The sequence below is a fragment of the Mustela putorius genome, unplaced genomic scaffold (assembly GCF_011764305.1).
Source record: "Mustela putorius furo isolate JIRA1106 unplaced genomic scaffold, ASM1176430v1.1 tig00000081_pilon_pilon_pilon, whole genome shotgun sequence".
Taxonomy (NCBI): Eukaryota; Metazoa; Chordata; class Mammalia; order Carnivora; family Mustelidae; genus Mustela; species Mustela putorius.
The window spans coordinates 524,452-548,225 of NW_025421272.1; the positions used below are offsets into that span (position 1 = coordinate 524,452).

At 50.0% G+C, this 23,774-nt stretch overlaps 1 protein-coding gene across 1 annotated transcript; it reads right to left on the minus strand.

Annotated features, from left to right (window-relative positions):
* Nucleotides 1-16: 16 nt before the first annotated feature.
* Nucleotides 17-17,128, minus strand: PES1 (pescadillo ribosomal biogenesis factor 1). The gene is made up of 15 exons (XM_004766430.3): nucleotides 16,999-17,128; nucleotides 12,469-12,548; nucleotides 11,557-11,710; nucleotides 9,980-10,089; nucleotides 6,845-7,016; nucleotides 6,665-6,754; nucleotides 4,009-4,125; nucleotides 3,812-3,886; nucleotides 3,495-3,581; nucleotides 3,227-3,357; nucleotides 2,856-2,981; nucleotides 2,548-2,732; nucleotides 1,955-2,121; nucleotides 1,662-1,823; nucleotides 17-536 (listed from the first exon to the last, which is right to left on the minus strand). Exons 1-15 carry the CDS (start codon nucleotides 17,020-17,022, stop codon nucleotides 453-455), a joined length of 1,764 nt encoding a protein of 587 aa, XP_004766487.1. The 5' UTR covers nucleotides 17,023-17,128; the 3' UTR covers nucleotides 17-452.
* Nucleotides 17,129-23,774: the final 6,646 nt, after the last annotated feature.

Genomic DNA, 23,774 nt, shown 5'->3' on the forward strand with positions numbered 1-23,774 from the left:
GCTCATGAGCACAGAATTCAACTGGTTCTAAAACTCCAGCTGTTTGGTAACAAATGCTTCCCCACCCTTGCCCCACCACAGCAGCGGGAGAATCACAGGTCCAATCCTTCAGGGGAGGTGAGCACCGCAGGAAGCCAGGAGAAATGGAAGCAGCCCCTGAGAGGCTGCTCAGGCCCCTACAGCACCCCCCAATCATGCCACTGACTCCTGGGAGCATCAGGCTGGGCTGGACACAGAGGCCTCTCCTCTGCCCAGTCACCAGCAGGGAGCTCCATCCAACGGAGGCTGGGGCTCCAGCCAGAGAGCGTGAGAGGAAGCCAGGGCCGGCAGGGGGAGGAAGGGGATGAAAACAGAAGAGACTCTGGTCTGCCACCAAGCCTGGGTCCTCCGGCCTGCCTGTGCCAAGTCCAGCTGCCGGGAGCGGGCCACACCCAGCCAGAGGCTGCCGCCACTCACACTGGCCTGGCCTTCTTGGCCTTCTTCTGAGACCTCACAGCCTCGTCGTGGGCTTTCCGCTTCTCTGCCAGTTTGTTGGCCTGTGAGGAGGAAGGGGGGATCGAGCTGTGATTGTGGGCTGCTTCTCCTCCTACTCAAAGCTGTCCCTTAAAGGTAGAGCTTCCAGGAAAGTTAAAGAGGCAAATGACCAAGAGGAAAAACAACTATCTAAACAACCTCAGGCAATAAAATGGGCTTTTTACCTTTGCTTTCAGGGCTCTATGATTAATGGGCCCATAACAAGTTAGGAGGATCGCAGGCTCCCGAGCTAGAAGCAACTGCCCCGTTTACCTTACTCCTTGGGAAAGCTGAGTGCCAATCACCTTCACCAGGCTGCTGGGGAGGAGTCTTTCCCCTGGGGCCCATTTGGAAATATCTACTACAAAACACACATGGGCCTTTCAATCTGGCCAATTACATGCCTATGAATGGACCCTGCAGGGACTTCAGAGGAGGCAGGCTGTGCTCAAGGGTGTTTTCTAAGAATGCCTCAAATTGAAAAACAAACTGATTCTATCTAGAGAACAGATCACTTGTATGAGGTCATAGCAAGAAATTCACTCTATGATTAAATGAAAAACACCCTCTAAACCACCTGTACGTAGCATGATGGTTCCAAAACCCTGTGTTATTTACACACACAGAAGAAACTGGGGCGCTATTCTACAGATCACCCCAGAAGCAGAACTGTGAGCCACTCCCACATCATTGATTACAGAGTTGTGGTGTGCAAAGAACTTCAAAAAATTTTATTTATTTATTTATTTATTTATTTTTTACGATGAGCACCTCTGGCTTTGTGAACAAGAGGAAACAAAAGAGAACCTAACCAAGACCTCCACAGTCCCTCCTGCTTTATGCACATCTGTTAAGCGGTCATTTGCGAAAGCGGGCCTGGAGTTTGCTGAGACAGCTCTGTCCCCAGACGCCAATAAACTCAGAAAGAGCTGGGTGTCAGAAGGAAACTGATGCTCTGAAAAAAGCCCAAGTACAAGCTGCTGACACCAAGATGCCGACACAGGCCTGCATGGGGACCCCAGCGGCTGGGCCAGGCCAGACCAGCAACCTCAGAAAAAAATCTAAGAAAGGACCCGGAGTCTGCACAGAAGACAGTCAGCCGGCCCCCAGATTCACCTGGAAGTCTCAGGCAGGTGACAGGGACTCACCTCTCGGATTTTGCGCCTCTTGCCGAACATGATCTTGTTATAAAGGTACTTTTCCCGCTTCTTCATCATCATGATGGCCAGGCGCTTGGCTTCATTCTCCTCCTCCTGTGCCAGCCTCTCCTTGTCCTCCAGCTTCACGGTGCCTTCCATCACTCTGGGTTTCTGGGGACACAGGGCAGACACTTGTGGATGCTGGGTCCCCCACCCCCACTGGTCCCCTGGTTCTTGCCATTCTGCGCCAGGGCTGGCACCAAAGATGGCCAGTGGGGCACCTCCCAGCAGCTTCCCAGTACCTTCCCCTCCAGCCTCTGCTCCTCCAGGGCTGTCAGCCGGGCCTCTTCTTCCTTTTCTGAACCAGCCTCTGCATCTTCTTCCTCCTCCTCTTCATTTTCTCCCCCTTCATCACCATCACCATCATTGTCTTCCTCCTCATCCTCCTCTTCAGATTCATCCATATTTTCTATGAAAGGGCAGTGACTTCTGAAAGCCCTGGGAGCCTCCTCTTCTCCTTGCAGGCCGAGCACTTGGGCCCAGGCACCACACTCTTCAGCCACGAAGACGTTCCAAAGAGGATGCAGGGCTGTCCCAACTGGGACTCCCCCGGCACCTCTCCCTACAGCCCCAGCTGGCTTCTGAGGAAACTCCAGGCCCCCAATCCCAAGCTCTGCCACCTCCTACCTAAATACCCACGACAACTTCCAGACCACTCCTGCTCAGTTACTCTGAACATCAAGGAACAGCAGACTGTAGGACACACGTGTTCCCTCTCCTAAGCCTGACTGTCCCATTCTGAGGAGCTTGCCACCTCTGCAGCTAAGGAGGGAAACGAGGTGAGGCCAAAGCCAGCCCGGAGAAACCCACCCATGCCATCGCCTGGCCCACTCACCTGGGTGCTCCCCCCGCTGCAGGGCCAGCAGCTTCAGCTTCTCGGGAGGGACGTAATCTCCCTCCTTCTCCGAAACGAAAGGTGAGAGGTGTGGCGGCAGCTGCACTCCGGGGAAGTAGTCTGCCACGGGGAGGAGGAGCCGCGCATTCACACAGTCAAACACCCACTGGGGCTGCACGTAATACCTGGCGACAGAGACAGGTCATAGAAGCAACCCGATACCCCCCGCCTCTGGGGATAAGACAGACCTCTGCCCCCCACCCCGAAATCCAAACAGACGGAAGAAGATGAGAGCCCTGGGGATCTACCTGCCGATAACAGGCGTCTGCTGCCCAGGCCGATCGACAATCTGGTGGGTGATGCAGGAGTCTGTGACGTCATATGTGGCCCCAATGCAGAGAGACTGGTCCCAGGACACATCCCCCCCAAAGCTCCTACAGGCATAGGGGGAGAGCACAGGAGTATCCAGCATGAAGCTCACCCCCCTAGGACACACCCATCCCCTCCCCAACACCAGGATCTCCCCACATGCTGGTGCTGGACGCTCCCCACGCCCACCCTGGTGATTCTGCACCACAGCCCTGAGGGGTGCGTGCTGCCACCATCCTGTGTTACTGCGGGGCATCTGGGACGGGCCCCAGCCCAGAGCAGAGCACAGCCAGGGCGATCAGCCTCTCACCTAATGACAAAAGCCAGGGCCTCGCGGGGCACCTCACGGTTCAGGAAGAACTTCAGGCCCTCAAAGAGTTTCTTGTGCTTTTCCTGTGCCTCCAACTCCTTTCTGCGGTCCTCCTCCTGCGCTGTCATCTCCTGCCACGAAAGAGGCCGTGGTGCCATCCAGCCTGCCCACACCCATGCTGGAGGGCAGCAGGCGGAGATGTCCCCCAGCTTCCACCCAGAGCGCTCAGTCCCAGCACGCCCCCCCAACCCTGACATGCAGTCCTCACCCCATCAGCAGGAAACTCATCCACTTCAGCCTCCTCCTCCGCAGGCACCACCATGCGGGCCAGACTGTTACCCAGGGCTGCCAGTTTCTATAGGAAAGAAGCAGGGCCACTGCTTACAGATAGGAGGTCTTGGCTCAGGACATGGTCAGTGGCAAGGTAGGGATAGCAGGAGCAGTGACAGTTCTGGGACATCAGTGGTCTTGGGTTCCAAGGGCAAGCCCTGAGCCCACCCGTCTAGCCATGCATATCCACACCACCAGGCCAGTGACCACCCTTCTAGGAGGACGCAAGGCCAGTACTCTGGAAGCTTCTCTCACCTCCATAGAGCTCTCGGAGTCCAACGCATAGGTGTCCTCACTGGTCTTCGCCTCTGTGTAAGCCTGCCCCTCCAGCTGGGAGGCAAGGAGAAGGTCAGAGGGAGAAGATGCCAGAGCCCCCTGTCTCTGTGTGGGCAGCAGGACCGTGGCCCCTGCACACTGAGAAGAACCTGGGCTGGGCTGGGCTGGGGCCCTACCTTGGGCGGGTAGTGCAGGTTGAGCGACTGGTAGAGGCGGAAGTTGACGAAGCCCAGCAGTGTGGTGTAGAACTCAGTGAAGGTGGCCATGACCCTGTAGTCAACATCTGTCGGGTGCTGCAGGGCACAGGGGACCCGTTGGCAATGCAGGTGCAGGTAGGGGAAAAGACGGCACTGGCAACCCCCACGGGAGGTGACTCCAGCCCGCCCAAGGCTCCTCCATGGCAGCCCTGCCTTGAGACCCCTACTCCATGAGAAGAGGCTCTGTGGCGTGTCCCACAAGCACTCTGGGGGAGGCACTGGACAGGGTTCCCCAGGGTTAGGGGCATCCTGAGGCCAGAGCCAAATCCCCAAGCCATAAAGAGGAAGATGAAAGGGACTGGCTGAAGCTCCCTGGCCCCTGCCCCAGTTTTCACTCATCCTGCAAGTCCTGGCTCAAACCAGACTTCGGTCACAGAGGTGGCCTTCCACCACCAGCCTGGCCAGAGCTCAACCTTCGCCATGAGTCATCCCACAGTCTTCATTTAATGTCTTCTTCTGGGCTCGCCTGCTAGCCTCCCCGTGCCTAGCTCCATCGCCACCCCAGCTGGGAGAGTCGGCCCTGCAGCAGTCTGTTGGCCTGGGGGGGTACAACTCAGCACCCTCACACCTTGGCAGGAGCCTTGGAACGAACACTCAGTTCAGAGGCCCAGGCCAAGGCCCAAGCCAAAGACAAACGCACAACTCAAGGAACCAGGACAGGATGGGACAACTGCCTGACTCGGCCCCAGGAAGCTCTGGAGAAATGGCAGGAGAAAAGCTGCCTGCTTGGGGCAAAAGCACATGGCTACCCTTGAGAGCTACCAACCCGGCAAGTACGGGGCATGAAAGGATTCATCTCTGCCCTTGAGGAGTTGATAAAGCAAAACAGGGGAAGGATCTGAGTGCCAGACAAAGTGTCTCGACTCTTGAGCAACACTGCCCCCACAACCAGGGAGGCGAGCCCAGCCCTGCTGACCGCCCAGGAGCTGGATGGCAGAATATGCTGAATCATGTCAAAACCGGTAGTGATCACAACATCCCCTTCATGCCACACGCGCCCATGACCTTGAGCTGTTTCTCTATTCTGCCATTAGGCAGTGTGAGGTTACAGGGACCAAGACGTACTCCACCCGTGCCCCCACTCACACCTCCATCCTTCCAAGAACATCTGCTAGGGAAGCATCTGAGGACTAACTCCGTAACTCCATTTTCCGTAGCACAGTGCTGAGCAGGGTCCCATCGCTGCCCCTCTTCCCACCCCACCCCACTACTTGCCTGGGTCCTACTTTGAGGAGCCCAGCACTAGCTATTCAGGGTGAAGAAGGTACACGAGGGCCTCAGTAATGACCCAGGACCGGTCCCCCATCCTCCAGCTGAGAGGAAGTAGTGACAGTGAGCTGGCCAGGGAGGAAGGAGGAACGGCGGCCTGTTCCCTTCCCCCAGGGCCAGCTGTGCGGAGGCTGGCCTCTACAGGGCCCTATTCACCACCAGGAGAACATACAAAGACCAGTCTGAGCAGCATGGGGGTGGCACATCAGAGAGAAGGAAAAAGAGGGAGGGCTAGAGAGGAAGGAGGCATGGCAAGAAGAGAGGAAGGAAGGAGAAGAGGGAGGGGCCCCAGGCTCTGGCACACATCTGGGCCCTGGAGAGTGGGAAGAGAAGACTGCTGAAGGCCAAGGCGCCTCTCACCCATGGACTGCAGCCTGCCCGCAGACAGCTCCACTACCCTGCAGTCAGAGTGGGTTCCAGCCTCGGACCCCTGCCAGCCCAGAGTAAAGGGGAGGGGCCCAGATCCCCAGCTGGCCCTGCAGCACCTGCTAACCTGGTCAGCAAACAGACTGTCCAGCCAGGCTGGCACACCTGCTGCTCATGGCACAGGCAGGAGACCCGGCCAGACACAGGCCCAGAGGATGACAAGTCCGGCAGAAGGAGAGTCTGGCTAAGACTATGCGGGGGACCAGAGGTTAATGCTGCCCCCTAAGGAGGCAAAAGCAGGATTTCTCTCTGTGAATCCCTGCCCAAAATACCCAGTCTAAACCAAGATAAACAGGAAGTAGTGCCTTGTGCTAATAACATCTCATGTCCTCATCCTCCCCCACCTCACCCAGTGCCCCCAACCCTGGGTAGGAGTCAGGAGAAGCTAAGGGGTTAAGCAGAGCAGCCTGGCCAAGGTCTGGCAGCCACTAGCGACAGAGCCGGACGACGATCCCATGGCTCTGAAGGCAGGGCTGGGCTCAGCTACTTCCCGAGCTTTGGTGGCTGCTTACTGGCCACACGGCATTCCCAAAGGGCCTAGCGCCAGGCACTCTACAAGATTTTTTTCCCCTTACATCCTCAGGACAAGACTTAGCAAGCGGAAAAACATCATTCATGAACCGAGGCACAGAAAGAGGCAGGAACATGTCCAAGGTCACCCAGATGACTGCACACAGGCAGGCTCGAGCTGTCATTATAACACTGTGCAGGACATCCCTCACCCCCACATGATACCCCTGCTGCACTTGGAAACCCAGCACATGCTGGACTGTGCAAGACAATAAAATCCTCCCTCTGCCCAAGTCCTGATGTCTGTTAGGAGCCAGAGAATGAGCAACGCCCCAGCACAAGCCCCTGCCTGCCCCACAGGTGTACTCACATCGTGGGAGAAGGCATAGGGTGTGATCCACACAATGGGCTGCCCCAGTACCTCGGCCTGGTAGTAAATGCCTTTGATGGACAGGAAGACCTGGGGGGAGGGCACAGTAGGGTGAAAAGCACTGGGAGGCAGGGCAGGGAGAAGAGCGGCAACCCCTCCCCCAGGTGGCCCCAGGCAAACCTTTCGCAGGGCGCGGGCGGCAATGACATAGTGTAGGAACTCCACAGTGAGCCGGCGGCACAGCTGAATGGTCTGCACGTGGCACTTGCCAGTCCGTGGGAAGGTGGAGAAGAGGAAACACATGGAGAGGGCATCATCCAGGTCCCGCAGAGCATCTATGAATGTGGGGTACCTGCAGGCCGAGGAGAGCGGTGCTCACAGGCTTGGGCAGCCTGGGCTCGGGGTGGGGTGAGGAGGCTAGATTCCTCTTCTGATCTGTTAGTCACCCCCAGAGTCCCCATTCCCAAGCAGGTCTTGCCACTCTTATCTCCTGATCACAAAGTTGGGCAATGCCCAGGGGCCTGGCAGTGGCAGCTTCCCCATTGGAGAAAGCATGGAATGAGAAAGCATGGAATGAGGCCAGGCCCATTTAGCTCTGAGGATCAGAGAAATCCCAAAGGGGGTCCTGAACAGTCACTGCCCACCAAGGACTCAGCCTGGACCCACTTCTATTTGTGGTCAAAGAGAGTGGACCGAGTCTATTTTTCAAGGTAGGAACCGCAGTTCAAAGCAAATACAGTCGTAATGTTCAAAACCAAAAACAGAAAAATATGATGCTGCCCTAGTGTGTGATGGTGGAAAATGGGGGCCAGCCTGCACTCAGCAGCACTCACGGCTTGGCCCGGCCACAGGTCACCAGAGTGAGTTATGTCTCGTCCCTCCTCACCCGGCCCTTGGTCTGGATTGCAGGAGCAACTGGAACCAAATGCTAAAGATGTTGGAATTTTTTCAGTCCTGGGCAAGGAAAAGCCAGAGCAAAAAAACGCTTCCAGGAATCCTGTGACAAATTAAGAAGCTGACGAGAACATGCCATCCTTGGCAGGATCCACTACTGCATGGCTGCCCTGCTGAGGGACGGAGGCCTGGGTCATGAAGAGGACATTGGAGTATGTGTAATGACACCTGGATTCCCACCCCAGCTGTGACCCAGGATGAATCCCTGGGCCTCACCCAACTCCAGTGATTTCATTTGGAAAATGACACCGTTGGACCAGACTGTTGGTTTAAAACTGGGCTCCTGTAGCTCCCTGGAAACGCCTAGGGATAAGTGGTCAGACAGGGCCTCTGGCCTCCCTCCCCTAGCCAGAGCGGCTGTCGGAGCCTCTGAACCCAAACTGCCTTCCAGGAAGCCTTCTTTCACAGAAAGCGTTTTGCTGCTTCAAAAAGGGACTCTGAAAGCCATGAGACCAGAGACGGCCATGGTCGTTCCAGCCCCAGGTGGCGTCACTCCCTGCAGTGCGCCAGGAGGAACCTGCCAGTCTTCACGGCACACAGAAACAGAAGAAAGGCCGCAGGGACCTCTCCAAAGCCAATAGGAGGAGGGGCATCTGGTTTTCTGGTGTGCAGGCAGAAACTTCAATTGGCCCCTTGTGGTGTCTCCTAAGTGTCCTCTCTCTGCACTTCACGCACAAACACACTAACCTGGCCAGGACCTTTGAAGGAACAGCACCAACTGTTTCTGAGACACCAGCTTTTTTTAAGGCGATGGCAAAGGAGATCAGGGTTGGGGTGGGGGGTGGTGGATTTGGAACTCCATAACCACACTGCCACCTGGTGTGGGCATGAATCCAGATACTTGGCTTTTTCCTAGTGCAAGTTTTGCATTTGCTCCACATGACAGCTGTGTGTGAACAGGCAGGACAGGAGCTATCGTCTCTCTCTCAGAGGAGGACGTACTCAGAGCAGGAACCGTTCTCAGGCCGCCCAGCTTGCAGGCTGCAGAGCTGTGGTGAGGACACGCCATGTTGGGCTCCTAGGCCAGGGCTCTCTCTGTGCTAGCCCATGGCGGGCCTGACTCAGTGACGCCAAGTCCATCCAGCCCAGAGTGACTATTCCCAAGCCGTGAGCCCCCAAGGGAAGATGACGTTCATTAGCCCGGGGTTTCTGAACCTTACCACCACTGACAATTTGGGCCAAGCTGTTCTGTGACGGGGACTGTCCTATCCACTATAGGGTGTTTAGCAGCTTCCCTGGTCTTTACCCACTAAACACCAGTAGGACTCCTTCTCCTGCCCCACATCCAAGTCATGAGAAGCGCAAGTATCTCCAGACATTTCCTTATGTCTCCTGGGGACCAATTCTGCTACTGGTTAAGAACTATAGCCTTAGGGGCGCCTGGATGGCTCAGTGGGTTAAGCCTCTGCCTTCAGCTCAGGTCATGATCTCAGGGTCCTGGGATTGAGCCCCGCATTGGGCTCTCTGCTCAGCGGGGAGCCTGCTTTCCCCTCTCTCTCTCTGCCTGCCTCTCTACCTACTTGTGATTTCTGTCTGTCAAATAAATAAATAAATAAAATCTTAAAAAAAAAAAAAAAGAACCATAGCCTTAGCCAATGGATGAGTGGGACTACTGAGAAGGCTGGGAAAGAACACTTAAGATTAGGGTGCGTGGGTGGCTCAGTCAGTTAAGTGTCTGCCTTCGGTTCAGGTCAAGCTCCCAGGGTCCTGGGATTGAGACCTGCATCGGGGTCTCTGCTCAGTGGGGAGCCTGCTTCTCCCTGTCCCTCTGCCTGCCACTCCCCCTGCTTGTGCTCCCTCTCTGTCAAATAAATAAATAAAATCTTAAAAAAAAAAAAAAATCAGGGCGCCTGGGTGGCTCAGTGGGTTAAGCCGCTGCCTTCGGCTCAGGTCATGATCTCAGGGTCCTGGGATCGAGTCCCGCATCGGGCTCCCTGCTGAGCAGGGAGCCTGCTTCCTTCTCTCTCTCTCTGCCTGCCTCTCAGTGTACTTGTGGTTTCTCTCTGTCAGATAAATAAATAAAATCTTAAGAAAAAAAAAAAAAAATCAGAGGCACCTAGCCATGCCTGCCATGTCTGCCCCACATGCCTGGGGCACAATCCCAGAACTCTGGCTCTTAATAACCACAGGGCCTTTGCATCTGTGGTTCCCATTGCTTGAACCATACTTCCCTTGACTGACTCAAATGTCTACCCCTATAAACCCATAGGTAACATATTTTCCCCAGGTCCCTTCATGCAGTTAGCATCCCACATGGTACTTGCTGTGACTTGCAATTCGTGGTTTTTTGGTCTGCTTCCTCCAAAAGGCTACCAGCAACTTGAGCAGAGTCCTGGTGTTAGGACTGAGTCCCCAACTCACCGCTCCTTCACAATGTGGTCAAGTTTGTAGTTGGGCTTGTTGTCCTTCAGACGCTCCACAGTGTTCCACTCACTCTTCCCATAGGCCTTCCGGAGCTTCCGGACGAACACCTGGGAGAGAGGAAGAGATCTCTTCCTCTGATCTCTTCCTCACTGATGCTGGGGCCAAGGGCTCCTGGAGACCCTTCTTCCACCAAGGAGGGACACATGAGGTGGGAGGAGTCTCAGGACCTCCTAAAGCTGATCACAGCTGTCTGATTGTGCCAGCTGATGCCCTCAGCCTGGGATGTATAAAACAGTGAACTCCCAAAAACATCCCAACTGGCCCACACAGATGAGCACAGCCAGCTCTCTGCAGCCCTGTGATGGATGACCAGACATGACCACTCTGATGTGCTGACTTCACCACATGAAACATGAAAACATCATGTTTTCAGCCCTATTTTCCAACTGAGCCCAAGTGACCTACTCGCAAAGCAGCACTGGACCAGGAAAGCTGGCCTTCATTCTGAGCACCAGTCTGTGTGGGCATGAAACAAGCCACGGGTATAGGGGCAAGGTCATGTAGGAAAATGCAGCTGAAGCCAGGCATGGGCCCACAAGGTCCTCCAAACCAACTGATGTCTTCCCTGTAAGTACTTTTGGCCAAGACGGCCTCAGTGCTCTTCAGAGGCTCCAAGGCTGCGGAAGAACCAAGACAGCCATTTCCCACAATGGGCCCACTTCCAATGCAGTGGGTTTAAGTAGTTTAAAAAAAAAAAAAAACAACCCAGCAGCAAAACAGAGCCAGCCACCCATCCCCTGGACTTGAATATTCCAAGGGCCAGCAACTGGGGCTGGCCAGTCTCCTGTGGCCACCAGGTGGCGCCTAGCTCCTCCCAGCCCAAAGCTCAGCTGGGTCCCACTGCTCTCCCAGGCTTCAGTAACAGCAGTCTGCTTTCAATGATCAGCATTTGGTCCAATGAGGTCTCTGTTTTCCCTATGGTACTTAAGCAATGAATGGTTTCCATTTATGGAATGGAAAGCCTGGTCTCCTGAGAGCGATTCCAGAAAAAATTTGAAAAGGTGCAGTTTCTCTGGGCGCAGAAGAATACATCAAAGAGGGCGCCTGGATGGCTCAGTGGGTTAAGCCTCTGCCTTCAGCTCAGGTCATGATCTCGGGGTCCTGGAATCGAGTCCCGCATCAGGCTCTCTGCTCAGCAGGGAGCCTGCTTCCTCCTCTCTCTCTGCCTGCCTCTCTGCCTACTTGTGATCTGTCAAATAAATAAATAAAATCTTAAAAAAAAAAAAAAGAATACACCAAAGAGTCCCTGAACGTACTTTCTTTGCTTCAAGGGCAACACATTTACTCTCTAAAAGATCCAGGCCAAAGGAACAGCAGGTAAAGCATGAATCATTTGCCAGGTTCTGTGCAAATGATTTCCACACGTGATCTCAGTTAATCCTTGAGACATTCCTTTGAGGTAGAATTACCTCACCCTTCTTGCTCAGAAAGGTTAAACACTCTGCCCAAGGTCACAGCTGCTGGGTCACAGAGCAGCGACAGATGCCATCCAGACCCCAGAGCCCCGGCCTCACCTTGTATTCCCGGAACTTGTTGACGATGGGTTCATGGAGGAGGAACTTGATGTCTTTAAGAAGGTAAAAAGTTCGGGCCGCTGTGGAGCCTTTATTAACCTTCTTCTTATGTTTGGGCTCATGGGGATAAATGCCCTTCAAGATGCACAGCCGCCTGGAAGACGAAGACCATTCCTTCTGTCAGTAAACGCGCTGAGCGCTGGCCACATCAGGCCTGCAAAACAGCTGGGAATGGGGAAAACGGGCCCCACCCTTGGAGAATTCATGTCCCTGTGCAGGACCTGATCAACACAAGTCCCCAAAAATCACCTAATGTAGACTGTCACACATACCAGAAAGGAAATAATCAGGATGCTGACGGGGCCAGATGGCAGGTACCCCTTTGAGCAAAGAGAGTCAGAAAAGGCCTTGCTGAAAAACTGACATTTCAGCCATATAAAAGGTAGAGGGAAAAGCATTCTAGAAGGACAGAGGCTGTAAGGATGGAAAGTGCTGGGTGACCAAAAGTGGGCCAGAGCAGGGCCCACAAGCTGTGGAAAACTACACATCTGACTCTACAAGGAGCTGAGAGTCCCTGGCTGCAGGGGCTCTCAGGATCAGGAGTCTGTTCTGCCAGAAGGGAGGGGACAGGTGACAAAGACCCAGCCAGAGAGCAGCAATGCAAGGTAGCAGTAGGCCCATTCTGATGACACATTGTGACATGACCCATTCTTCAGCTTCCCCGCAGACCCACCCTTGGCAAAGCACTGCTCATTAAAGCAAAGCCAGACTAGGGCTATCAGAATTCTAGACAGAATTTGTGGCAGTGTAGGTTAAGACATGGATACAGCTGAGTTTTCACCATCACTGAGTGTGACTCACCACCCAGGCACCTCCCTGCGGTTCCCCTATTCTACTTCTCTCCACCCTCACCTGAAGTCAGCCAGGCTCAGCTGCAGCTTCTTCCGGGCTTTGTTTCGGGTGATGTAGTTGGTGGCGGAGCCTCGTTCATACTTGGGGAGGGAAAAAACCAAATGACCATTAGCACTGATTGCAGTGATGACGTCAATTTCTGGGCATGCATCAGGCCAGAGGCAATAATCACTGTGGACAAGTAGCCAAGAGGCTTCTGGGACAGGAAATGCTATAGAGAGGGAGTCCACCTGCCTGAGCAAGCTCTGTTGCACTGTTCTTGCAGTAAATCAGTGTAAAGGACACACACATCTGCATGACGCTCGGAACCATGAGGTTGCTATGGATCAGGTGCTAAACCAAGCACTTGGGAGTGGTTCTAAGTACTGGCCATTATGATTAGTGATTTCCACACATTATTTCATTTAATCTCACAACACCGTGGCATGGGTGCCATTAAAATTTATTTTACTGAGAATAAACAGACTCAGTGAAATAACCTATCCAGGTCACATAGCTTTTAAGGGCTTCGATTCAAATGCAGTTTGGAATCCTGTGCCTCAGTGCCTAATCCCCTAAGCCAGTTTTTTCAACGTTTTCATTGTAACCAACCCCTACCATAAGAAGCCTTTTTAAACTGTCTCCCCCCTTAACTGTCCCCTCTCACAGCCCCATGAAATGTTACTACAGACATACCAAAGATGTGTTATGTAATGTGTTCTTTCTTGTTTGTTTTAAAAATTTTGTTTATTTACTTGAGAGAGAAGGAGAGAGAGAGAGCGTGCGTGTGCTCAGGAGGTGCAGAGGAAGGGCATCTCCAGCACACTCTTCTCTGAATGCAGACCTGATTATCTGAGATTACAACCTGAGCCGAAGTCAAGAGTCAGAAGCTTAATTAACTGAGCCACCCAGTCAGCCCTGTAATATGGTCTCTTTTTTTTTTTTAAGATTTTATTTATTTAGATTTATTTATTTATTTGTTTAAGATATATTTATTTGACAGAGATCACAAGTAGGCAGAGAGAGAGGCAGGCAGAGAGAGGTGGGAAGCAGTCTCCCCGCTGAGCACAGAGCCTGATGCAGGGCTCGATTCTAGGACCCTGGGATCATGACCAGAGCCGAAGGCAGAGGCTTAACCCACTCAGCCACCCAGGCGTCTGTGTAATATGGTCTTTTAAAGGGCCACAAACCATTGAAATATCTAAGACCCCTTCAAAAGAAAGTCAACAAAACCAAGAGACAACCAACAGAGTTGAGAGAAGATATTTGCAAATAACATATCAGATAAAGGGCCAGCATCCAAAATCTATAAAGAACTTATCAAATTCAACCCCAAAGAACAAAAAATCTAATCAAGAAATGTGCAGAAGACATGAACAGACATTTCTGCAAAGAAGACATCCAGATGGCCAACAGATACACGAAAAAGTGTTCAACATCCTCGGCATTGGGGAAATACAAATCAAAACCACCTCACACCAGTCAGAATGGCTAAAATCAACAAGTGAGGAAAAAACAGATGTTGCAAGGATGCAGAGAAAGGGGAACCCTCCTACACTCTTTGGTGGGAATGCAAGCTGGTGCAACCACTCACTCTGGAAAACAGTACTGAGGTTCCTGAAAAACCTGAAAATAGAGCTTCCCTATGACCCAGTAATTACACTACTGGGTATTTACCCCACAGATACAAATGTACTGATCCAAAGGGGCACCTGCACCCCAATGTTTATAGCAACAATGTTCATAACAGCCAAACTACAGAAAGACCCTAGATGTCCACTGACAGATGAATGGATAAAGAAGATGTGGTATATAAATGGAATATTACACAACATTCAAAAAATGGAATCTTGCCATTTGCAACACCATAGATGGAACTAGAGGGTATTATGCTAAGCAAAATAAGCCAATCAGAGAAAAGCAATTATCATATGATCTCTTTGATATGTGGACTGTGAGAAACAAGGCAAAGGATCATAAAGGAAGAGAGGAAAAAATGAAAAAAGACAAAACCAGAGATGGAGAAAAACCGTAAGAGACTCAATCTCAGGAAAAAAACTGACAGTTGGAGGGGTCAGGGGTCAGAGGAATGGGGTAGCTGGATGATGGACATTGGCAAGGGTGTAAGTTATGGTGAGCTCTGTGAATTGTGTAAGACTGAATCACAGACCTGTACCCCTGTAACAAATAATACATTGTACGTTAATATAAATAAATTAATTAGGGGCGCCTGGGTGTCTCAGTCCCTAAGCGGCTGCCTTCAGCTCAGGTCATGACCCCAGTGACCTGGGATTGAGCCCTGCATCGGGCTCCCTGCTTGGTGGGACGCCTGCTTCTCCTTCTCCCATTTCCCCTGCTTGTGTTCCCTCTCTCACTGTGTCTCTCTCTGTCAAACAAATTAATAAAATCTTTTTTAAAATTAATTAAAAATACAAATAAAGGGTCACAAATCACTGAAATCTAAACCCCTTCAACTAATTCTTGTGGGTGATACCCAGTTGAGAATGCATTCTATTCATTGGAAAATGAACTCCCCTCCAGCATTCATTCAAAGGAAAATAAGAGAACCTCTACTACGTTCCATGTATTAAGCTAGATGCTACAAGGGCAATGAAGACAGAAGACCTGGTCTCTACCCACTCCCCAAGGAGCATACTGTCTGATGCAACCATGTGGATGTCTGCAGTGCCAACATCCTGTCTCGTGTTCGCATCTCTGTATCATTGATAAAGAGCAATAGTGCATTGTACCAAAAATGTCCTTTCCAAACAAGATCACTGTCTGCAGTAAGGCAGCAGGGACCTTGATGGCCAGGTCTAGCTCTAAGAAATAAATCTAGAGCCCCTCAAAGAGTATGTTTATGACCCCCACCTTCCGATTACCCCATCACAAAATACAACCTTCATTTATTCTTTCTTCCAGAAACTGTCTACTGGGGTTATAAAGATGAGCTTTAGCCTGTCTCAGAAAGTTAGGTCTTCCTTAAAAGTGTTTTCCATTGCTTTACATCACACATATGTCTGTCATCACGCTTATCCTTTTAAACATCAAGTAGATAAGTAGTTCTCAGCTGGGGTGATTTTACTTCCTGGGTGTGTGTGGGATGGAGGGAAGGCAATTAGGCATTTTGGACTGTTGAGTGCCAGTGGCATCTAGCGTGTAAAAAGTTAGGATGCTATTAAATACCCTATGATGCTCACTCAGGACAGCACTCTCTACAACAAAGAGTTATATGGCTTGGGGCGTCAGGGTGGCTCAGTCGGTTAAGCATCTGCCTTCAACTCAGGTCCTGATCCCAGGATCCTGGGGGCTCCTTGCTCAGCAGGGAGACTGCTTCTCCCTCTCTCTCTGCCTGCTGCTCCCTCGCTTGTGCTGTTTAAAAAAGAAAAAAGGGCGTTATCTGACTCAAGACGCTTGTGAAACCCAGCATTAAAAACTGTTGTGATTTGTTTACATAGCTGCATCTGTGCTGCAAGGGAGATTTTTCCATCTTCTATCTTTGTAATTCCAAACACTGACACTTACTGGTTGTTCAACACTGTGTTGGCTTAAACATAAACAGGCAACAGAAACTTTCAATCTGAAGGAAACAGGAGACAACTACATCTTCCTCACCTTCATCCCTTCCCCAGTCTTTTCACACCACCAAGGTGATTCTCTATACAGCACAAGAAATCCTTAAAAAACTGACTAGGGTACTTCCCCTTGAGACCTACTGCACCTGGAGTAAAATCCAAGTCCCTCCTGGTGGCTCACAAACCTTGCACATCTGGTCCCAGTTTAACCATAACCTCACCATTCTTCCCTTGGTTTGACTATCCCCCAGCCATCCTGATGTCCTAATTTCTTGCACACAGAAAGCCTTTCCCACCTAACGGTCTTGGCACTGTGTGTCCTCTGCCAGGTTTGCTCACTAAACACTCCCACCGCCCAGAACCCATTTGGATCTCCTGATCTTTCAAATTTCAGCTTAAATGTCGAGTCAGAGAGACCTTCCAAGACAACACTAACTGAAGTGAGTATTCTTTTACATTCCCCACCCTTTCACATCACATTTAACAACATGTGATTGTTTCATTTGGTTGTTTATAGAGTCCTTTCCCCGCCAGAAAGTGAGCTTGGGGAAGGCAGGGACCACACCTGACTGTTTATGTTTCCCTCCCAGTGTGCAGGGTAGGTTCAACAGAGAAGGGATAACAAGTTTTGGAGATAATAAACTTGACATAATGGTAAACTTTACGTAATGTTTATTACTGTTTCAATAAGCAGTTGACTTTCCGCCCGGTCTGCATTTAGGGTGAGGCTTTCTTTGGCAACTCCCAACTTTCTTCTACAGCCCTGCTCCAAGGTTCTTTCCTGTACTTCATCGGACAAGGACTGTCATCCTCGGACCCCTTCTCATAGCTGTCTCTCATCCCGTTGATCCCAGCAGTTTCTGAACGCACGAAGGGCCACACCAGAAAGGTGCAGTCCTCTGGCACCCTCGCTTCCCCCTCCCTCTCATTCCCCTTCTTCCCAGCACCACGCCTCCCCGGCTCCTGCCCCATTCACCTTCTTCTTCTCCAGGCCTCCCATTGCTCCACGATCAAGGGTCTACGAGCGCCGCGCGGGCAGACAGCGCCACTTCCTCCCGCACGTGCCCAGCCTAGGGCCCCGAGGCCCCCACGCCGCGGGCCTGCGCGGGCTGCCCGATGAGGTGCCTGAGGGAGTCTAGGGAAATATTCGGCTTTCCTCCTCGAAATTTACAACGGAACTTTCTGAAAAAAGTCACTGAGACCGCTTTTTAGAGTTCTTTCTCATCTCTGGACATATAACAGTTTTAGTATTTAAAAGAACGCAGCTATTCAGGCGTTTCTATAGCCATCTGGTGACGATCGCCTGTCTCTATGAGCCCCGTTGCATGTTGGGATGGAAGGTGGCGGAAGGCTTAGCGACCCCGCAGTGCCTTCTGGGATGCAGAGGACAGCCACACTCTGAGGTGAGCGAGGGCCGGTGGGTTGTCATCGTAACGGTTGCTAGGCGCCCTCGGAAAGAGGCTTCTTCTGAGAAAAAGCGGCGGCCAGGGGCGCTTAGTGAGGCTGGGCTGTGTTTTCCTCCCGCTGCTTGTGGCTTTCTCTTTGGCTCATTGGCTGTTGGAGGGGGATAAAGTAGATCAAAAGCAAACTTTTTTACTCAGAGAAGTCTAGTGACCCGAGAGGCCACTTGTATGTTCTGAGCCTTAGCAGTAAATTGAAAAATGACAAAAGGCGAAGCAGAGCTATAGAGCTTGTGGTATATTTTAAAGGTACCTTTGGGGGCTCCTGGGTGGTTCAGTGGGTTAAGACTCTTGTCTTCCACGAGGCGCCTGGGTGGCTCAGTGGTTTGGGCTGCTGCCTTCGGCTGGGGTCATGATCTCAGGGTCCTGGGATCCAGCCCCGCATCAGGCTCCCTGCTCCTCAGGAAGCCTGCTTCCCTCTCTCTCTCTCTCTCTCTCTGCCTGCCTCTCTGCCTACTTGTGATCTCTGTCAAATAAATAAATAAAATCTTTTTAAAAAAATAAAAAAAATAAAAGATTCTTGTCTTCCGCTCAGTTCATGATCTCAGGGTCTTGGGATGAGCCCCCCATCGGGCTCTCTGCTCAGCAGGGAGCCTGCTTCCGCCTCTCTCTGCCTGCTGCTCTGCCTACTTGTGATCTCTCTATCAAATAAATAAATAAAATCTTAAAAAAATAATAAAAAAGTAAAGGTACATTTGGCACATTTGAGCTTTTAACATGTACATATACTGGGTCTCCTGGGTGGCTCAGTGGGTTAAGCTTCTGCCTTCAGCCCAGGTCATGATCCCAGGGTCCTGGAATCGAGCCCTGCATGGGCTTTCTGCTCAGCAGGGAGCCTGCTTTCCCCTCCCTCTCTGCCTGCCTCTGCCTGCTTGTGATCTCTGTCAAATAAATAGATAAAATCTTTTTTTTAAAAAGTACATATACTTTCTGTATTGTGTTCCTCAAAGTATAATTATAAGGTTTATACAAATATTCACCACTGCCTTCAGATGGTGTGTGGTGTGGAGAACAAAGGCAAAGGAAATAGAAAAAAAAATGTAAATTTCTTCATAATGTACCTTATAATGCCCCATTCACAAGTACTTGGGACAGACACGGTGATGATCCTCCAGAAATTCAGCTGCCTCAATGTTAATACTTTGCTAAAGCAAAAGGCAACCTTAGCTTGACCTCCAGGATCCTATAAGTCTTCTTTAACATATGAAATCCCTTTGGAAACTTCTTTTTTTTTTTTTTTAAGATTTTATTTATTTATCTGACAGAGATCACAAGTAGGCAGAGAGGCAGGCAGAGAGAGAGGAGGAAGCAGGCTCCCTGTGGAGCAGAGAGCCCCACACGGGGCAAGCTCCCAGGACCCCGGGATCATGACCCTAGTGGCAGAGGCTTCAACCCACTGAGCCATGCAGGCGCCCGGAAGCTTCTTTTATCTCTACAGCTGTGCCCCCTCCCCCACAAAATACGTGTTAGCAATCATCCTCCAAACATATGTCCCACTGATGTACATCTAAAGGGTCTCATGACTAGTATTCTACTAGACAGTAGTAAATGACCTCTCAAGGTCCTGGAAACCTTGCTTCCAAATTCTGTAGGGACCTAGGCTATCCCTCACCCCCCTCCCAATTTGAAAGTATATAAATTAGTCACTCCTCATGACCCCAGTACACTCCTTCGGCCCACGGGTCCCGTCCCTGTGCTTTAGCAAAATCACCTTTTTTGCAACGATGCAGATGTAAAACATCTCAAGAATTCTTTCTTGGCTGTTCCCTCCGGACGCCAATATCTCACATCATTTTGGTGTTCCAACATGCAGCCTGAGTCTTCTCATCTGGACTGTGAGCCTTGGTACAAACTTGGTAAGTAATTTCTCTTTTCTTCCTTTACTTTCATTGCAGGGGCTTTTCAAGGAGTACAGTCTTATTGGAACACTATTATGTCAATTGCTCAGGCTGCGATCTTCTAGCTTGTGGCTGCTCTATGGGAAGGAAAAAGCCTGCCTTTTGGCTGGGAGTTAGTTCCCTGGCCGAAATGGTAATAAGACCCAGAAATTTGATGTCCTCTTGTAATGCCCAAATTCCGAGACCCCCCAAAGACGACCACCAGAGTCCGGAGTCAAAGCCAAACAGCAGGGGTCATTTATTACGAGTTCGAACCCGGACCTCTGTGCACTCGTTGCTGGTGATACTAAGAGGTCCCAAGCTCAGGATCACAACCCTTTTTATACACTATTTTTGGGAAGGCAGGGACTTATCAAAAAGCAACTCTATAATATGACTGGCATGCTACAGAGCGGGGAAAAGGCTGGGAACAGATTATTGGTTAGGTCAAAGGGCTGTCATTCTTCAAACTGCTTAGTTGGTGCTGCTAGGGTATGTTTCACCTCAGGATTGGCCGGGGTCTCCCTGTCAAGCCGCGGGGTGCCAGATAGTTATTATCTCCTGCACCCGAAGCTGGGTGGGGGGTCCTGGAGCAGTCATTCTGTCATGTCCAATTCTGGGTGGGGGTTTCTCTGGTGCCAGATGGCTGTTATCTCTCGGCCCAGAGCCGGGTGGGGGTCCGGGAGCGGCCACTCTGCTAGGTTCAATTCTGAGCGGGGGTTGTGTGGTTACAGAGTGCCTATAGAAAGTTTGCTGGTAATTTTCCATCTCCTCATGGGTTAGCAAGCGAAGGTACAGAAGCAGAAATAGCAGTAATGGTTATCATTTAGGCATCTCACTCTCTTCATATCTGTCCTTATACAGAGTTGTCTTTTTGGGGAAGGGGTAGTACAGGAGAGCCACCAAAGTCACTAGGACAGCTGCCAATCTTAAGGCTCCTATGTGAGGTTTCCTCCTCATTGGTCTAATGTGGTCCTCTTCACATCTCTGGTCAAGCCACTTCTGGCCATGAGACCTCCACTTGGACCTAACCAAAACCAGTACCCACGCAATTGAATTAAAACCCAACCTGGGACATTTCCTAGGAAAGTTAGCTGTAAGGACTACACGTGTTAGAATGTCACTTAGATCACAATGGATTTCTACCTTAACTGTTTTCTGTCAATGACCCCTACTAACTACTTCAATTATAAAATTGGGTAATTTCATCTTGTAAAACTTCTCTTGTGTTTTCCATGGGTTAAAAAGGGCAGATTCTTCATGGCAAGGTAAGGCATGACATGGCATCTCAGTGCATACACCGGCACCTATTTGTAGTCTAGAATGCCATAGGGAAGGAAGCAGGAGGATGATGGCATCCATCTTATAGGCTGTGGTGATCACAGTGATTTGTTCAAGGGACACCTGGAACCATTGACATGTCCTCGTGGGAAGCCCCTGGGAGTCGGGGTGGAGAAATAGATTTTCTTGGCAATGGACCAAGAAACTCTTCCTCAGTTCACAAGGACTCTCCCTTGGAATACCTTTTAACCCACTGGAAACAATTCAGATTGCAAAATTTAGGAAAGGACTGACCTTCTGTAACACTGCTTGACCTCAGTCTGTCAGTCTCTTCTGCAGAAAGCAGGGCAAATAGATGAAGGTACCCTAGGTCCAGGCCCTAAGGGATGCAGAATGTTTGGCAGCAAACCAGGTTGATAAACTCTCTCCTGCCCTACTGGATGATAATTATCTAAACTAGCCTCCTCTTATCAATCCAGGTTGCCAAAACACAGGCCATCCCTAATGAAAGGGATAGTGATCCTCTCTTATTGTTCCTCCTCCTCACAGATGTGGGGCCTTCTCCTTCATTCATCTCCCGGATAAATGGCTGTGATAATTGAAGCCAACTGTGGTTAGTCTACCTGGGGATGAGAACTTTAAGGAATATTCCCCCAACAGCTGCCGAAACTCCTTTCGTTTTGAGGAAGTTCCATGTCTTCTGATGGGGACTGGATATTCCTGTGTTGGCAGAAAAAACAGTATCTGCTCACCTGTCTGAGCAGACAAGCTTTAGAACCAGCAGTCCTGGGGTGCCTGGGTGGCTCAGTGGGTAAAGCCTCTGCCTTCAGCTCAGGTCATGATCTCAGGGTCCTGGGATCGAGCCCCACATTGGGCTCTCTGCTCGGCAGGGAGCCTGCTTCCCTCTCTTTCTCTCTGCCTGCCTCTCTGCCTACTTGTGATCTCTCTGTCAAATAAATAAATAAAATCTTTAAAAAAAAAAAAAAAGAAGAAGAAGAACCAGCAGTCTTGTTTCTCTGCCTTCCAGCAGCATGTTGCCTCTTCTGCCTCCCCCTCCTCCTGTTTCTGTACCACTTTGGGTGCTGTCTGCATAACTAGTTTCTCTACCGTCCTCAGTGCCTCTGGCACCATTGGCTCCTCCACCTACCCTCACCATCAAGGAGTGAAGAGCACCTCCCTTGGACTTAAAACCACCCACTTCAAATTGCCCCACCGGTGCCCCACGTAAAAATTGACAATGGGAAACAAATTGATTGACTTTTAAGTGGACCCGGGTGGAACACAACTCAGTATTCAAACTACTCTAAGTTTGTTGGTTTAATTAAGATAGGCATGTCTTTAGAGTTATCAGGATTAAATATGAAACTTCTATTCTACCAAGGCTTACTGAAGGTCAAATAAGCGCATGTTATCTCTGTTGCAATTTGTCAGCAAAAAGATGACTTAGGGGTGCCTGGGTGGCTTAGTTGGTTAAGCAGCTGCCTTTGCCTCAGGTCCTGACCCCAGGACCCCGGGACTGAACCCTATGTCGAGCTCTCTGCTCAGCGGCCAATCAGCCTCTTCCTATCCCTCTGCCCTCCACTCATGCTCACACTTTCTCGAATAAATTAATTTTTTTTAAAAAGATGACTTAAATGATGTTTAATGTTTTCTGTCTCAAGTTTTCGTGCATAATTGTTAAGATAGCTTTCAAAGTCTGAAACTTCAAAGTTTTGCTTGGATGATAAATTGGAATTGAATTCATTGGACATCTAAATCTTTTCCAGTTGAGATAAAATACTAAAGCACTGACTACTGACTGTAGGTTTGCACTTTGGCTTCTTATTACAGAGAAAATAAGGATATTTGAGTCTGCTGGAAAACATGCTTTGTGTTTGATTGATTCATAAATCTGCCATCTAAAGAATTCTGGTATAACAGTTCACAGTTGGTTACTACTTAGTTTCCACTGGAGACTAAGGTTTTAGTTAAAATTCTGCTAAATGTAAGTAAGACTGGTGGAAATAAGAAAAGCAGCTCTACTGTAGGAAAGTTGATGTGTAAGAAAGGTACAGAGAATGGGAATACATTTTTATCGAAGGAAAGAGAAAGTAATTTAGTCCTAAAATGAGACTGGTTATTTGAAAAAGAAAAGGCTTGAAATTAGAATCTGAATGCGAAGGAAGTATAAGGTTTGTGAAGGGAAATGGAAAGGAATTTCATATGTGGTCAGGGCAGACTAAGATTGAAATGAATGGATTTTAAAAGTACACTGGTGGGGCGCCTTGGTGGCTCAGTGGGTTGAGACTCTACCTTTGGCTCAGGTCATGATCTCAGGGTCGTGGGATTGAGCCCTCTGTAGGCCTCTCTGCTCAGCAGGGAACCTGCTTCCCCCTCTCTCTCTGCCTGCCTCTCTACCTACTTGTGATCTGTCTCTATGTCAAATAAAGAAATAAAATCTTTAAAAAAAAAAGATACCTATGACTTACAGAAATATGTTTATTTGTAAGGGCTAAAGTATTCATTTGTGTATATGAAGGGATATATATGTAAGAGATAAAGCATTTTAAATATGTAAGAGATAAAGTATTCATTTGCAAACAAACTGAAACATTTAATTTTCTCTCTTCCTGAACACTATGAGATTCAAAAAGTCTTTCACTATTTTCTTTCCTGGTAATCATAGTTATTTGCATAAGTTCTGTAAGTATCTATTCTCCTTGTAACGGGACACCAGTTGGAAACCTTGGTTAGTTTACCAAGGCTTTGACTGGAATGTCATATTTGAGAGACATGCCGAGACTCAAATATGACCAGACAGCTTTAAGGAACTGAGCATGACATTACGAAACCTGGAGCCATAAAGCACCTTGGAACTGTTGGCCTGATACCTTCCTTACAGAGTTCCTAGCAGCCTCACCAGGTGAGTAACGACTGTCATTTCCTGGCAGGTACAAGAACCTCAGGATATCTTAAGGACCTCAGAAAGAAGAATTTGTCCAAATATACAGGTACTGCAGGCATGTCTGATGACAAGTATTTGGCTTGGCTTCTGGTCCAGAGAGGCTACTAAAAGTTCAGTCTTGATTCCTTCTGAAGAGTTCCAGAAAAGCAAATTTTGAAAGATCTACATGGTCAATCACTATTCTTGCTGA

Bases quoted from the DNA above. Each gene is read 5' to 3' on its own strand.
- PES1 (XM_004766430.3), bottom strand. From the start codon at position 17,022: ATGGGAGGCCTGGAGAAGAAGAAG. The intron at 2,733-2,855 runs GTAGATCCCCAG...CTCTGTCGCCAG, and splicing joins CAGACGCCTGTTATCGGCAG to GTATTACGTGCAGCCCCAGT. The intron at 1,824-1,954 runs GTACTGGGAAGC...CTGTGTCCCCAG, and splicing joins AGCAGAGGCTGGAGGGGAAG to AAACCCAGAGTGATGGAAGG.